This window comes from Lingula anatina, chromosome 7, assembly GCF_051362555.1.
Source record: "Lingula anatina isolate TDL-2025a chromosome 7, LinAna3.0, whole genome shotgun sequence".
Taxonomy (NCBI): Eukaryota; Metazoa; Brachiopoda; class Lingulata; order Lingulida; family Lingulidae; genus Lingula; species Lingula anatina.
The window spans coordinates 20,195,587-20,213,110 of NC_141773.1; the positions used below are offsets into that span (position 1 = coordinate 20,195,587).

A 17,524-nucleotide genomic window follows, 5' to 3' on the forward strand; every position below is an offset into this window, starting at 1 on the left:
AACTGCGATTGTAGAACTCAAGATTGCGTCTGTGTCCTCCCTTAACCACTTATCAAGAAAACTTTTTAAAGTTTTTGAAAAAAGACTTGTACCGACAGTGGGGTTATTGTTCTTATGGCTTGGTAGTGATGAGAGACAATGTTAATCTTTGTCTGCAGTGGCAGCGAAGGTGCGCATATAACATACGATCACCGCTTCTTTCGGGACGTGTCATTTGTGAAAATGTCACCAAACCGATAGATGGACAGAGAGACACTATTAAGGAACAGGGTAGTACAATTCATCTCTTTCACCTAATCGCTGGGTCCGACACTGAGGCTCTGTATGCGCAGAATTTGAAAAGAAACGCAGTTGTATTTGTGAACGGAGGGGAAACTGGTAACAGGGGAGGCGGGGGGGGGGGGGGGGTACAGGTACAAGTTTGTGAATGTATTATATTAAACGTTGTAAGACATTAATGGCGGAATAATGCATAAAATTCATCATGAGAACTTCAAGTGTGATATATATATATATATATATATATATATATATATATATATATATATATATATATATATATATATATATATATATATATATATATATATTTTTTTTTTACTAATGACTGATGTTTCCACGTTTTCAAACCTGGCGGCGATCAAGCAGTGGTGCTAAATATTGTTTATCATGAGGTGACTAATAAATCAACACATGAAGTCAGTGGGAATCAACAGCCTAAATTGCAATACGTGTACAAATATAAGTACAGGTAGCTTGCAACACAGCGCTGCGCACCATTTTTTTGCACCTGTCCTGGGTAGTTTTAGTTTATTCATTCCCAGTTGAACGTTTTCTATTGTATTGTTTGTATTTTTTTACATTTTATATACATATATTTTATACATATTTTACATATCATCACAGTCACAAAGTCCATATAAATAAATACGTTAAATTAAATTAACGCCGTGCACAATACCGGGGATTGTAGTCTGACGATAACCGTGCTAATGATACGGCAATGCAACATGGCTCTGTCCAGACTAGACATTTTAATTCAATCTCTAACCTTGACTGTCTTGACAAGACACGTTTTCCTCCCGATCTGTCTTAAGAGCAATTTATAGTGTGTAAGGGTCGTTAGGTGCGAGATTGGCGGTGTATTAACATGTCACCTCAGCTCAGGCGACGGTCAGGAAACTTCGAGCAGATATGCACCCTTCACACGTCAAATCGCAATATGGCACCTCTTTAGGGGAGGACGTAACCTGAGCGACACAAATGACTCGAGTCAGCGTCTTCACTTTGACATATTCATATTTGTATATCATATCCATATATTGTCTGTAATAGTGTCACGCACAACACCCCATTTGTCGTGTCTCATCCTATTCGTTCAGATTCTCTGGTTAAAGGTGAGAATCCCTCCATTCTGAACGAAGTCACCTCACCAGATCGTGTTGTTACCTCATACGTCAAATATGGTTATCGTATCAACCAGTTTTAAGATAACTCGTTATCTCCCCCCCTCGCACCTGTACATGTTTTTTTTTCACAGAAAAAGAGGTCGTCTTATTCTAGAATTGGAAATAATCCTTTTCTCAAACAAACGGTTAGTTTGTACGGCTTTTCGTACATTGGATGATATCCCAAGGCATGCGAAGATTATAAATAAATAAATAAATAAATGAATAAAATAAATAAATAAATAAATAAATAAATAAATAAATAAATAAATAAATAAATTAATTAATTAATTAATAAATAAATAAAATAATTAAGCAAATAAATAGAAAGATAAATAAATATAATTATTTATAATAAAGTTACAACAAACAGAAAATGGATTTTTACATTTTGAGTGCGGTGGATTCTGGCCTCGTTGAAGTTTCTCTCGTCAGGGTGCGTTTCCAAGTAAAATCCCAGTCGCAGATCTGCACCATGCAGAGACCAAAACATGGTATTTGCAATTTAGAATCAAATTGTATTTTTGTCTGTTGTTTGTATATTAATGTTAACAGTATTATTGTTGTGTTGTTTTTGGCGTTTTTGACTGTCCATGCATGCCTGTTTCGGGGGGGGGGGGGGTCGAACGAAGTGTCCTTTTTGCTGGGAAAAGGTCCGCTCTGGGTAAAATTTGATCTAGGTACTCGAGGGTTGTTTGGGAAAAGAACCCATCCTTTGAAAGCTACGTAACTGACCGGCTATCTAACTTTGTTTATAAACTAGTGAAAAATGCCATATGCCTGTTGCTCGTAAACGTGCAGATACTGCATGATATTAGTGCGTAACAATTACAATCAAGGTACGCGTTTACCTGTAAATCATGTGCGCCCTCGTTGGGTCTACTTTCTCGTCCTCGCAACAAATAGGCGTCAGTGACATTTAATAAAATAGGTATTTTTAGAAGAGAAATATAATCACCTCTTCTTAGTCCACAACTAAACTAAACTGCTCACGATAGTACCCTTAACTCCCCTTTACATGGACACATGACCCTAAGCGACAGGGGTCAGTAATGAAGATCGACGGTCCGGTAGATTTCGAGTATTATTTTTACTCTTCGCGGAAAAAACGAACAGTCAGGTAATAATTGTGAGATCAGATAGCCGGCTATTAGTATGATGTCCAGTTTGTCTTCACTCTTGTTATTTTTCTCAGAGAACAAGGCTGGTCATTCAGGAGCACTAATCGATGTGGTCACGGATGTCACAAATCGGGGGATGGGAGGTTATAAGAGTGCGGATTAAGGGAGGTGGGGGGGGGGGGGGGGAGCGGCAAGCCGTCCTTAATATACAAAGACAGAATGGAACGCGCGGATAAAAAGAAACAAAATGCATTACACAGTGATATGTGAAATAGAGGTTACGAAGGAGGGTGAGAGTTACCAAGATCTGAAAATTCATTTGGATTTGACCCCCTTTTAACCTGGCTTAACCTGGACTTTTTGTCCATGATTCCAAAGTCGACACAATAGAAACATTGTCACCTAAGCGTATGGGAGGAAAAGTTTAAGGAATAGACCACTCTTACTCCTTCTTATAACCAATAAATAATCAAATGACAGGAATAAATGCAAATATTACTTAGTTAACTAGCTATTTTTTTATTCATTTACAAAGAATTACCAACAATATAATGTTCCAGATTTCATCGCAAATATCATCATATGCTGCACTATACTGGAGTACAAAGCTGCTCTGTGGAGCCAAAAGAATAATTTTTGAATTACAAGTGACAAGGCCCACCAATTTCTTCTCGAATGAAACAGCGAAAAGATATATGAAGCAGTAAAAAAGATTAACATCTCCTATAACTTCATTAGCATTCATAACAGCACTGCAATGCACGAGAGCCATAAAGATGTAGTCCCCTTAGTTCTTCTTTAAACTGAACTGAGAAGACTATTGTCTAATGGAAAACGCTATTTTACTCATGGATAAGAATAAATATATCTAAGGCAAATAAGCGCTATTATAAAGATTTGAAAATATAGTTCATTAAATTTATTATCTTGACAGTACTTAATAAACATGTATACATATATAATATGAATAAAGGCCCAGCCCTATGTAGGCCTACTTACAAAGTCACCAATTATACCTTTAGCTATATTATACAACAGTTTAATTCTGACCTGGAAGCAGTTAAAGAGAAATCTCGCTGTACTTCTGCAAGAGTGTGTAGGGCAGAAAAGACACATTTCACCATTTCAGTCCACATTTTCTTGAGATTTTCAATAAAACGCAAAGTTATAACAATGACATCCTTTCATTAAATAATGAAAGGGCTGGTTTGCCGAATAGTTTTCCATTTTTTTATTTAGAGAGAGACTGCGCAGAGGAGCGTTACGAAGCTTACTACCCCAACTGAACAGTTGTATTAACAGTATATACAATGATTTCATGTCAGGGTTCGTAAGCCAAGACCAGGAGAAGACGATACAGACAACAGACGGTTATTGGATATTTTAAGTTTGGAAATTGTTGGCCACTGTTGGTCATTGGACATTCACAATAAAACTATTGCGAAAAAATCCCATAGCTTGCAATTCAATACATTTTTTTTAGTGGGAAATGTAAAGTAGGCATCAGCCACCAAATATAAATGATCAAATCGAATAAGCAGCCAATTTCATTTAATTGAATATTGCACTCACACCCAGGGGATTATAACCACGTATATAAGTCTTTATCTACAGAAAACCTCTTCACTTTTCAGCGCAGTGAATAAAAACTTAATTAATTATCTAGTAATTAATTAATTAATTAATTAATTTATTATCCCCCCTTTTTTTTTGGTCAATTCCACTCAATTGTCCTTGTTCACACCTCTCTGTGCGTAGGTAGGCCCTGCATATCTGTCAACATCTCTATTGTACCACCACCGGCCTCCTCTGATGACATATCAACAGAACAATCTGCTCCAGAAAAAGGCTTAAAATAAGAATAAACCGTGACAAAAACCATCACTTAATCGTAATGACCGTACGAGGTCTCTGTGAAAATAACCATCGTGCGGCCGAAATGACCAGAAATGACCTGTGACAAACCATCAACCTTCGGCTATTACCTTAATGTCTTTCCTACAAACACTAGGTTTAAGCAGAAAAGAATGCCCCTTGTCCAGGTAATCGGACCTGAGACATACCAGCGAGAGTTTTATTGGCAATTACAGCAATTACAATGTGGTAACGACAATGGTGCCCACTGTGGTACACGCAGGGCATGAGTGCTGGTAACTTTTTCCGAGGAGTATATAAACCCTCAAGTTTGACAGGATCCTCATCTTGTTGGCTGACCAGTGTCGCATAGGATCACATACATTACCAGGTGAGTGACCAACGTGTGCTCCTGGGGGAGATCTTTGTTAAGTCGGGGGTATGATATCTGCATGGTCAGTTCTACCGATGACAACATCAGCAATACCAAAAATCCTCCAGCATCCTTCATGGCAAAACCTTGAAAGCATGCATGAAGTTGTATGTGCCAAGGCTAGTAGTGAATGTTTAACCAGTGGCAGTATGTCATGTAGCCGATGCTCATGGCACATATTTACCGAGACTTCAAACTAGTAAACTGACTACATGGGTTTAAAGTTGGGTTGCTTCCTTTACATATTGCTAATGAAAGAAGAGCAGCGAGCTAAAATAATTTGTGGCTATTTTCTCTTTGTTATTGATATTGATAATTATTGCTATTGACTGCCCTTTCCAATTCATACATATTATCTTTTCGATGAATGAAATCAGTGGCGTAAAGCAAAGAAATTTGCGTTCAAGATATTGTCCAAAAAATAAATTTGTATATTTTTCTCTCTCTCAGTGTCATCATGCTTCGTCTTGTTCTCCTCGCCTTGGTGGGCAGTGCCCTCGCTGTTTACGATGAGCATCATCTTGGTAAGTAATTGTTGTTTGCCAGTTTATATAAGTATTTTCATATAATTAAGGTTATTTTTTATATTATTCTCGTTAACTTTAACATTGTATGCAATAATAAAGTAGATAGTATCTAACTCAAAACAAGTCCTTAAAATGCGGTTTATGAAAATATTAACAAGTCCACGAATTAAGTATAAGTTTATTGTGTCATTTTACAGCTCCAAAATTCAACGACTTCTGCAAGAAGTGCATCGAAGAGAGAAATGGCGTAGGCTACTACGAGAACCCAGAAGACTGCAAAACTTATCTCCAGTGCGATTTGGATGATGACCTTAACATCAAGGTTCACGTGAAAGAATGCGCTGAAGGTACCCTCTTCGATGGTACCATCGTTACCTGCGTTCCATGTGAGGTCGCCACCTGCCCAGGCAGCAAGGTCCCATACCCACAGTGCCCACCAAGAAGTAAGTTGATGGTTCTAATTTTCCAAATCCAAACATCATGCAACTTTTCTAGGTCTTAGGATAACCTATATAAAATATAAAAATTGCCAGCTTATAAAAGTATGATTTCATGTCAAATAAGCACAAAGAACTTTATAAAAATAATTTAGACAGCTGTTTATTATAAATGTTTTGTTTATCATCTTCATTTTAGCATTCATATAAACCTAAAGAGAAATCTTTTTTTCCTCAGCCGCCCCACCAACCACCACCCTCGCCTACACCACCCTTCCCCAGTTTGACGGCAAATGTGACGGCCCTGACGGATGGACCTACTTGGCCGTCTGGGGTGATGCCAACACCTTCTACAGATCCCAGACCCTTGGTGATGAGACCAGAATCGAGCGTGTTAGCTGCGGACAGTGGGAGTTCAACGTCAAGAGATGCATGTGCATGGTTCCAGGTATGAGCTGATCTGATTGATACTCGATAAAGATAACATTTATGTTAACGGTGGTGTTTAGTACTTTCACTTGTTTTTGTTTTTTTTTCTTACAAATTTAGTAACTTCATACCGCTGAAGTCATCGATGAAAGGTCACTGATATTTTTTTATTCAGTGAACGGACATGTATACATTCTATTAAATCATTTCTTACAGATCTCCAGGCTATCGCCCTGTGGCCTTTCGATGAGAACACCGACACCACCGTCGATAACTTCTGGACAGACTGCGCTGGTGTAGAGCTTTTGGACGGTAAAGTCGGATACGCTGCTCACTTCAACGGCACCGTCCACTGCGAGGTCCCACGTTTCAACAACTACCCATGGGGATCTGCCCTCACCATCTCTTTCTGGTACAAGAACGCTGCTCACGCCAAGAACGACCGTGAGGGTCTCCTCAGCAACGGCAACTGCGCTATCGAGCCAACCATCTCCTTCTGGTCTGACCGCGGCTATCTTGGAGGCCGTGTCCTGGTCAACAACAACGGCACCCTCCTCACCGTCGACCTCGGCAAGAACGTAAGAGTTGTTAAGATCGGCAAAAATATTTCTGGAATTATATTGCATTCTACAGAAACGTTCAGATTTTTATAGTAGGAAATGTTTGTAATGAAAATCTCTAAAGATTAAGAGACCTTATTTTCATCAAAGAATTAACAATCTAGTAATACTATTGTTCTTCATATCACAGGGTGGCAGCGGCTGGAACCACGTCGCCATGGTCTACGATGGTCTCAGACTGGTGCTTTACGTCAACGGAAAAATTGTTGTTGATGAAATCGCTGTCGGTAAGCAATTTGAAGAGAACTAGATGTTTAATCTCTTTTTAAGAATTTTTATCATCAATTCCATTAAGTTTGACCTTCTGTTGCCTACATCATAACCAGAGATGAACGCTAATATGTTTCTTATATATTACCTACAAGTGGGCACAAACAGGCCAACAAAAGGTGCAGGTTGATAAATATTTCTATTTAACACATCACTGATTCTTCATGTATTTATTAACTAGGTGCTATCCCAGCTACCCTTGCTCCACTGTACATGGGCAGAGACTTGAACTGCGAGGCCGTCGATGCTCGTTTCAGCAACACCAACCTTGTTGGATTCCTCGATGAGGTAATTGTTAATTACTTGCGTTGTTACTAAAACAGCACTAATGTGCACATACTTGCAAAATCAAAAAGTCTATTTTGTTTTTCCTAGAACTTGAAACCAACAAACATGTTAATTATTTATACATCTAAAGTAGCATATGAATAGATATTGGTTTATCTGTATGCTATGCACGATTTTGATCACTTTCTCGGCTAAATCAATTAACAGGGAAGTCGAAGAGGTATTGAGAAACATCCCCGTGTCTGTTTTGTTCAACTGTAGCTCAAGTTTTCACTAGTAACCTGTTTAATTACACCAATTTCAAATTCAATATTTTTTTATTTTCAGGTCCAGATCTACGACTGGGCTCTTACCGACGCCATGATCTGGAAGCTCAATGCTGGAGAGAGAAACATCAAGATGGCCAGAACCGACTAGATTTTGAGAATATGAAAACAAATTGATTTCATCTTAAGTTACCTGTCAATTATAATTTGTAGAAAATCTGCAATGACCTGTCATTAACGGACCCAGCTGTCATACATAAACGTTCAGTTCATCTCTTTTTCATTTAGTTTTTTTTTTTTCGTTTCATTATTGTGACACCTAATACAAATTTGAAATTTATTTTCCACATCTGTCAAAGGGAAAGACTTATCCGTTATGAGGATAAGGAACTCCACATCCATTGAGATCATACGCACTTTGTCATATCTTTAATGGTGTTGACTTTAATTTTCATCGAATTACTGAAGTATATACATACAGTATGTCTGAATAAATTATTTGCTATTTAAGTGAACCTTTTGTCGTTTGCAGCCTATTCACGGAGTAGATAATATGCTTACTTGCTAATTCAAAATTTTGAATTTGTATAAAATGGGCAAGATTAAATCGAAAAAAACGAATCGAATATCTTTGTAAAGGTACTTGTTCACTACTCTCTATCGGAGGCCAACTGAGCAATGGCAATGGCATCAATTCAACGCAAGTGTTCAATTTGTCAGAGGAATAACTGTCGATATCTAGGCAAAAATCAATCTGTGATCCTTATAAATGTGGTACTCATTCACTGCAAATCAAGATAACTTTCGAGAGCCAGAAACACTCGAGGTGGTGACACTAGGCCCAACTAGGCTACCATTAAGATAAAAAAAAATGAAAAAAATATTGAATTTGTAAAGAACTTCTGATAGAGAACAAGTAAAGCCGTCCTATCCGATCGATGTATAAACATATCTTTGAATTAGGCCAGTTTTAAAGCCAAAACTCTGGATGCAAATTCAAATTAGGGATCATTCCCAATTAAACTATCGTTCTACCCAGATCGACCCAACTCTGCAGGGAGGCTCGCTGAATGCAATCTGATTAACAGGTTAACACACCTCTTGCCGTTGAGTAGAATACAGAAAATCTGTTGACTAAACGAGTGCCTTGGAAACAATAGGAGGCCTGTTAATCTGATTGCATTCAGCGAGAGTCCCGGAGGACGGTTGGATTGATCTACGATAGTTCCATTGGGAATGAGCCCTTAGACACTGTCAGCGATAGCATTCTGCGTTCAAGGAAACACATTTTATATCTCTCCATCCCAAATTACCACCAACATTCACCTCATCGTCCATATCACACTGCAAGTAGATCACAGGGGGTAATTATTATTTATAAAATAACCCCACTAATGAATTGTCTCGAATATTACATTGAAACACATTATTGTCATTATTAAATATAATGACCTTCACTGAAACAGATATGGCATATTCAGCAACACCTGTTATCCCAGATATTATATTGTAACGTTATCATCACACACAAACAATTTTGCACCTGTTTCATTTCTGGGGGAGCAAAGAGTACCTTTTTGTTTTGAAGGTCAGAGAACCGTTGGCGAAACTGAGGGTCCGTGTAACAGAGAGGCCACCTTCCATTTAATGATACAGGTCACGGTTAGCATGACGTAAGTGGGTTAAAATCTAGGTCGAGGCTTACCTGTGCAAATTAATTTGAACCGGACTCTCTCTCATGGGGTCTCTCTGACACGTCACACCGGTGTCATGTACGAAAGAATTTTATGTGATGTTTTATGTCAAGGATTAATTTGTGGAGCTATCCCCCACTAAACGGGGCTGTTGCACCGGCCTTACGACCCCTTGGACAGCGCTCACAACAACAACAAAAAAGGTCGTAATATTCATTGTTCATTAACACCGCTGTATGAATTTGATGTTGACAGTCAAATGTTGTCAAAGCCCGAACTTTGAAGGGAGCAACAGTCGGTCGCAAGGAACTTGAACTTGGATATTTTCTAGCCGTTTGGCACCATGGTTCTGTTTCACACACCATGTTTCACACATGGTTCTGTTTCACACACACACACACACACACACACACAGGCACGCTCGCACGCATGCATGTATGCATACATGCATGCACGTACGCAGATAAACGTTAGCGCGAGCGCGCGCGCGCGCGCGCACACACACACACACACACACACATGTTAAGACAGGTGCAGATTGCATACACCTTTATCAATGATAAAACTGTATCGGCCCGTAGTCGGTCTAATCAGTAACCAGATTTCCCTTTTTGTAAAACAAGGTTGGTGGCCTACAAAATGTATTTCAAGTTTACTACTACAACTACTGCTTCAAGTTAACAACTTCTACCACTACTACCGTGTGCCAAGCGTCCTTACCCCCTATTCCCCTTACCTCTTTACTGGATTACAATGACAGATTGTGAAGAAGGATTCTCTGTCTAGACGACAATTGATTTATTTAAGATCAGTGCACTTATTACGTAGTCGGTTTTGAAGGTAAAACTGATGCTCTTTTGTAAAGAAAGGGAAGAAGACAGAATTGACACGCTACAATGGCCTTCCTAATCCAACCGGAAATTTATCTTCGTGACAGTGTGGTGAGCACAAAAAATTGGAAGGAATTGAGTTGAAGGCATTATCTGATGCTTGAATCAGTGTCGGTATTCGTATGTCTAGCAAAATATATTATCGCAGCTGCTTGTTGGATTAAAACAAAAGGCTCCACACATTGAGGATTCAAATAAGACCTCCATTATAATAGCCGAGGAAACGCATGTCTGCCTTTTTGGAAAAAAAAGGGAAGCAGAATTGACCAACCACGTTGCCTGTTGGCCACTCTGGGACTCCACGCCGTTTTAGCAATAACCCCTTAGTGTTAAAAAGAGGCCGGATTGCAAATACTTTGCATTAAGAACAGTGAGAGTGTAGGTGGATCGATATATAGGACTTTATATACTCCCCAGCGTTTATTATTTCCGAAGGTGACGACTACTACTTCCTATATCTGAAATGGTCTCTTTTGATCTAGCCATGTTGTGGTGCTAGAGCTTCGGTCGCTAGAGAAGACACTGACAAATGCTGGGATGTCAACATTAAAACCAACCAACTACGATTATCCTTTATCTGCGACGTTTTTAACGGTAACATATCACGCGACAACAAAGGAAACCAAAAGAAATGGTGGAGAAGATCTTCAAACTTTACGCAATATTTATACGCACGCTTAACACAGACGTTTCATTTGTTTGAATTAATTAAGATCCCACTATAAACACTTGGCACACGTTTTCCTAACCCAAGAGGGTGTCTGCCACCTTCAGCTGTTAGGCCCAATCTCGAAATAAGTTTGAAAATAAAACATTGGCGTGCATCACTTGTATCGGGCAGAAATGAATAAACCTATTTTTCAAATGCATAATTTTAGGTTCACTTATATGTGTTTCTTATATAAAACACATGCAGGCACTCATATGTAAGACTTAAGTTCCATGTAGCTGAAGTTAAATGGTTTTCATGCATGCCATGAGTTAAGAATTCGCATAAAAATGCTGTGTTTGGAAGATGGTGTCACCATTTCAAACGGATACTACGTGTCTTTTGACTTAAGCACAGATTATCAACAAAGATTAGGGACAATGGTCGTACTAATACTAATAGTTTACTAATAGTTTAATGAGTTGTCGACATGAGCTTCTGGTTGATTGAGCGTGGAGTGCACCCTTTTCTACACAGGATAATTGCATTCTTCTTTCAGACACGAACTTGGAAGTATCACATTTGATTTAATAAAAATGCACGTTACAAGGAGGTGAGAGTTACCAAGGGTGCTTTCCCAGAGATTTAGATCGATCTAAAGATTAAGTTTTAGATCGACCTAACTCCCTGGGGGTTCACGCTAAATTGCAGTCAGCCGAGCGGGCACCATAGTTAATTACCCCCTTACAGCTTTTAGATGGCGGGACAGACGCTTAAGCCGGCCAAGCTGACAGTAATCTAGCGAGACTCCCCACAGGGCCCACAGGGATAGATCGATCTAAAAATCTATGGAAATGGGGTGCAAGTTCTGAAAATGCGACTATTGCTTTTAAAACGGACATAAGATTAATTCATACTTCTTTTAATTTTAGCCACAGGGTTGTAAAATGTTGACACCCTGGGGTGAATCTTTTCCTCTCTATTTGATCACTATCTAGGGGAGTAGAATAACAACTGCAAATGTTGTTAACTATCACTATCACCTCAAATTTACTTCAGAATGTGGCCAGTTGCAGGAAAAGCAAACAAAAATAAATATATAAATAACAACGATATTAATAAATTAATTAAAATATTTGCGAAAATACACCGATGAGGGCCCATACTGACAAATAGCCATTTACTGAACTGTATTCCCGGTTTGTCGCCCATCTTTGTAAGTTGAAGTCGTTATCAACTGCATTCACATTATCTCAGGCAAGTTGTTTTTCACATTTGTCCTGCTCAAGTGATGCTAATATTTAGTTCGGACACTGAGTGGACAATTGTAGCAGTTAATAGATGTACAGAGGTCACGTGTTAAGTAAAGGTCGGGAGGTACAGGAGAGACAAACGCTTGGGATCATATTAATATATAGGGTCTGCTCAAACACAGAACAGATTAGCCATCAAGAAACCGTAAATAACTCTTTCACGCCAAGACTCCTGATGTGCCGTCACCAACAAAGTTACCATAATTTACATGAAACATAATGAAGACCATGAACATGATAAAGTAATATTATAACGACCAGTATACATATAAAGACGTTTTAAGCCCGATTTTGGCTACTGGGATAAATTCCGTTTATAACATGCGTTGGAATTGTCACCAGGCCCGTTATGGGCTCAACACCCAAGATCAAAAGTTAAGCCTACAAGGTCATCATTAGCAAAATTATCATACTTTTAAATTTTGGCTAAGGGGGTATATGTCTTTTATAGTGTGTGACTAAGTGTCACCCGAAATAAGAAGCAGAGCTTACAAAGTCAGTTTACTTTGAACGGTATATACCTTAGCGATGCAGCTTTGTCTATATGTGAAGGGTCTCAGTTCCCGCTTGTCAATTGCAGGTCAGGCGCAGATGATCCAGATTATTTGAAGGGGGGAGGGGGGGGGTTCCGAAATGACAGACCTCAGATGCGAAGCCGGTCATCGCCCCCTTGGCGTGGGGTTCTGGTCACAAATATAAGATAGAAATAGTTATCTGTTTTAAACCAGTGTTTTCAGTAACCACGACGTCTAGCCGTGCACATCTACGTAAAACAATCACCTCTTCATTCAACTTGCGCAATTCTTCACGTAAGCTTGACATCTCCGACAACCATCTATGAGAGCATTGTTTTAAGGGGAGCATAAAAACCCATGCGCCGCTCCAGGCAGGCATCTTTCCAGCCGATAGCGCAGACAGATCACCCACAGACCAGGTGAGCATTGAATGTTCTTGCAGGGCCAAAGTATTTCTGTCTGTTTCGAAAGCGGAATACATTTTTGGATCCACTTGGGAGTATTCGTTAAGGGTAAAGTATAGCAGGGTTAAGCTATAACAGAAGAGGCCCTAAATGTTTTCGAAAAAAAGTTCGATTGCATTAGAATACCTCTGTGAATTTTGAAGTCCGTTTCTATGTACAAATAAAACTGATGTAAAGTGGTAAACCAACGCCAAAAGAAGGGTATCCACAGAGATAACGAGGCAGAACAATATGGTTGTAAACTGCTGTCCGAACATGATGCCATCTTGAAGTAGAGGAATGAAAATTTCCTGGAAGGAATAAAATTTCAATGAGGAATGTTAAGTGTCTCTAAGTCGAAATCTCGGCGAAGCATTTATTTTTTATCTTTGATCTTCTAGGTCCGACATGATTCGCCTTATTCTCCTCGCCTTGGTGGGCTGTGCCCTCGCCGATGAATACTATGGTAAGTAGATTTCGCTCATATGTTGTTGTAATAAATGTATTTTAATTTTGTGTACGGATCAAGGAGATTGCTCTAGACCTCAGTGCAAGGTCAAGTTTGAGAAGGCCAGGATGGCACACGCTATTTTACATTTTGCCATTATGATAGGCTTTTGCAGGATTCGCATATGAGTTTTAAGGTGTAACGGTATCATTAAAAATAAACAATCAAAATATCAAGTTGATAAGAATTTTCATTTCTAAAATGATTCCATATATCCAATTAATCCTATTCGTTGAAATATATACAGTTGGAAAATCGATGCCTATAGAACATTTTTAAAAATTCGTTAACAGCGCCGCCACCTCCTGCCCCATTGAAGGATTTCTGCAGGAAGTGTATTGAGGAGAGAAATGGCGTAGGCTACTACGAGAACCCGGACGACTGCGCAAGTTACCTTCAGTGCGACTTGGATGATGACCTTAACACCAAGGTTCACGTGAGGGAATGCGCCGAGGGTTCTCTCTTCGATCGTGACATCGTTACCTGTGTCCCATGTGAGGTCGCCACCTGCCCAGGCAGCAGGGTACCCAACCCACAGTGCCCACCAAGAAGTGAGTCGATGATTATCATCTTTTTCCGAGAACAATGTGTGCTTATTTCTATATCTATTAATTTCAGAAAGGGAAAAGTTTGCATTGTGAAAGGAAAGGATAAAAACGTACGTTCTAAACTAAATATGTACATGCCCTTTTGGATTTTTATGTTTAAAGTCACCATAATCACGGAAAACAATTTTACTTTATTCTCGCAGCCCCTCCACCAACCACCACCCACGCCTACACCACCCTTCCCCAGTTTGAAGGCAAATGTGACGGTCCTGACGGATGGACCTACTTGGCCGTCTGGGATGAAGCCAACATCTTCTACAGATCACAGACCCTTGGTGACGAAACCAGAATCGAGCGTGTCAGCTGCGGACCCTGGGAGTTCAGCGTTCAAAAATGCATGTGCGTGGTTCCAGGTACGTTGACAAGGCGTTTTCAACACAGAATTACATCATTCTGTGAAAAGGCAGGAAAAAAAGAACTTATCAATGTCATAAATTATAGTTGCCATAACAAGTGTCGATGTTTTTTTTAATGTCTACTTTGAAAATAGCTTAAATGGCTAAAACATTCCTTGTAGATCTCCAGGCTATTGCCCTGTGGGCTTTCGATGAGAACACTGACACCTCTGTCGATAACTTCTGGACAGACTGCACTGGCGTAGAACTTTCCGACGGTAAAGTCGGCTACGCTGCTAGCTTCAACGGCTCCGTCCACTGCGAGGTCCCACGTTTCAACAACTACCCATGGGGCGCCGGCCTCACCATCTCTTTATGGGTCAGGGACGATGGTGGCAAAGGACGGTCAGGTGTTATTAGCAACGGCAACTGCGCTATCGAGCCAACCATCTCCATCTGGTCTGAAGGCGGTCGTCTTGGAGGCCGTGTCCTGGTTGACAACAACGGCACCCTCCTCACCATCGATCTCGGCTCAAGCGTAAGTATTATATTTGCCCAAAATGGTTCGACATAAGTTCTGATTTTTGCACTTAAATATTTTACAACGTGCTTTAAAAGCATAAATATGAATACACTTTGTTATGAAAATAAAACGTCTCACCACATTCGTAACCGTTACAGACTTAAAAAATTAAAATAAATATTGATGTTCTATATGCAGGGTGGCAGCGGATGGAACCATGTCGCTTTGGTGTACGATGGTCTCAGACTGAGGTTGCTCGTCAACGAACAAGTTGTCGTTGATGAGATCGCTGTTGGTAAGTGCTCTTCTATTACCAATTCCAGCACCCTTGCGCATTTTAATGAAAAACCTACGAAAACTAAAATAGAGTTTTTTCTTTTAAAATTTTCACACGTTTTTATTTTGGAATGTATTTGAATGCTATTTTAAACTGTTATTTTTGGAGTTTATTATAGTACTACTAATTGTATTTGCAAAATATCTGTTAATTTGTGTTAGTGCGGCACATTTGATTTAGATAGGGAAACAAAGGTATCAGGACAATCGAAATTTCATGATTAAGTTTACACAAGCATTCTAATCTCAGGTGCTATCCCAGCTACCCTTGCTCCACTGTACATGGGCAGAGACTTGAACTGTGAGGCCGTTGATGCTCGTTACAGCAACACCAACCTTGTCGGAGCTATTGATGAGGTAGTTATTTATCTATTATTTATGTAATTCCCACCGCAAATTTGACTTCTCGTTACAAATCAGATTCAAATTCTAGAAACTTTCGGGAATAATCCTTTTTGTATTGATTTTACATTATAAGGTGAAGACACGTAGAAAGAAAAATGAGTTACAGAAAGGAAAAACGGATCCGTGGCTTAGATTATAAAAGAAAATAACTCAAATATATATTTTAATCATCATCTGGTCCGTCGCGGATTATGCCGAGTGTGCACCCAAGTATTAACAGCATGTCTCTAGCCATCCCAGTTCTTCACCTTCTTGCATACCCAGTCCCACTTTCTCCACTTCATTCTTTCAAATTTCCAATCCAGTATGTTCGAGGTCTACCTCTTCCTCGCTGTCCTTGCATTCCATCTTCCATCCATATATATTTAGTTATTTAATGATATATTTATTTGTAAAATCAGTATCATTGACAAACAGGCAAGAAGTGTTCAATAACTTTGGGTTTTTCTTGCTTTTCAGGTCCAGATCTACGACTGGGCTCTTAGCGACTCCCAAGTGTGGAAAGTCTACGCTGGTGAGAGAAACATTCAGATGGCCAGATCTTAAATCAAGGTCATTTGATTATCATTGATGATCACCACGGTTAACGACAAAAAGGTGAAGCTTATTGACGTGGAAATCTAATGAAACGGATTTTGGTCACGATTTCGATAAGTTCCCCCTAATGCATGTAATAGGAATCGAACAATGCCACAGTTCGTTGAATGTCATGGTGACAAGATGTTCATGTAACTGTTTATTCAGTGCAGTATTTTTATACCTAGGCTAGTAATCTGTGTTCATTGTTGTATTTTATTACACACGTTATCAGTGTAGTTAAAACTACCTAGAACTTCTCCCATTTATGAAATATTCATATTTATTATTCTACTGAATCCCGTATTAGAATAAAGACTGCTTCTAGCAAATCTATTAAACCTCTTTGTTTGTTCGTTTTTCAAAATCACTGGGAATCTCACGCAAGGATGATAAGAATATGAATGTATTTGAATTTTGTGCGTAATATTATATACAGCTGTCAGTTATCACTCACGTTATTGTCACTTACAGAATTTACACTGAAACCAGGTTTCGGGCTCATCCCCTCAACTTACCCTGAAATATTTAGAATATTTTAAGTACTGGAAGTGGTGATGTTAAAATTGTGAGCGCATGGGGTATAAGTGATCCCGCCTTGGGTCCTTTTCATATCGTGGGGTGTACCTAGAACCCTATCTGCGTCGCCATCTTTTGAAAGGTTATCAACATTTGAAACAGCAAGGCATAAACTTGAAAGGGTCTGTAGCACAGATATCAAATCTATGCGTATGTGCAGAGAGCGCGTTCTTAAGAATGAAAATATGAGGAAATTGACAAAGCCTTTCAGTATTGGTTGTTCCAGATTAAAAAATCTTTAAATATAAATGTAATAAGCATACTATAAAGAAAATCTATGCTGTCTGACCTTCAAATAACCTTAAAATGGATATTTTGTTGAAATTATTTCAAGCCTCCAAAAATCGTCTGCTTGACCTACATGTAGATTCGCAACAAGCCTCAAAGATTCGAAGCCTGTGCTAGCTTCTGCTAAAACACAGATCATATAATCGATAATCATTTTAAAAAGTAATAA

At 39.2% G+C, this 17,524-nt stretch overlaps 2 protein-coding genes across 2 annotated transcripts; both read left to right on the top strand.

The window, feature by feature from the left end:
- Nucleotides 1-4,659: 4,659 nt before the first annotated feature.
- Nucleotides 4,660-8,203, top strand: LOC106161617 (uncharacterized). Its single transcript, XM_013538640.2, has 8 exons — nt 4,660-4,814; nt 5,307-5,380; nt 5,581-5,826; nt 6,059-6,268; nt 6,466-6,827; nt 7,000-7,096; nt 7,321-7,427; nt 7,755-8,203. The coding sequence occupies exons 2-8, from the start codon at nt 5,314-5,316 to the stop codon at nt 7,842-7,844; spliced, it is 1,179 nt and encodes a 392-aa protein (XP_013394094.2). The 5' UTR covers nt 4,660-4,814; nt 5,307-5,313; the 3' UTR covers nt 7,845-8,203.
- A 4,682-nt stretch (nt 8,204-12,885) lies between these two features.
- Nucleotides 12,886-16,821, top strand: LOC106161601 (uncharacterized). Its single transcript, XM_087017968.1, has 8 exons — nt 12,886-13,173; nt 13,599-13,663; nt 13,999-14,256; nt 14,457-14,666; nt 14,831-15,186; nt 15,370-15,466; nt 15,758-15,864; nt 16,372-16,821. The coding sequence occupies exons 1-8, from the start codon at nt 13,112-13,114 to the stop codon at nt 16,456-16,458; spliced, it is 1,242 nt and encodes a 413-aa protein (XP_086874094.1). The 5' UTR covers nt 12,886-13,111; the 3' UTR covers nt 16,459-16,821.
- Nucleotides 16,822-17,524: the final 703 nt, after the last annotated feature.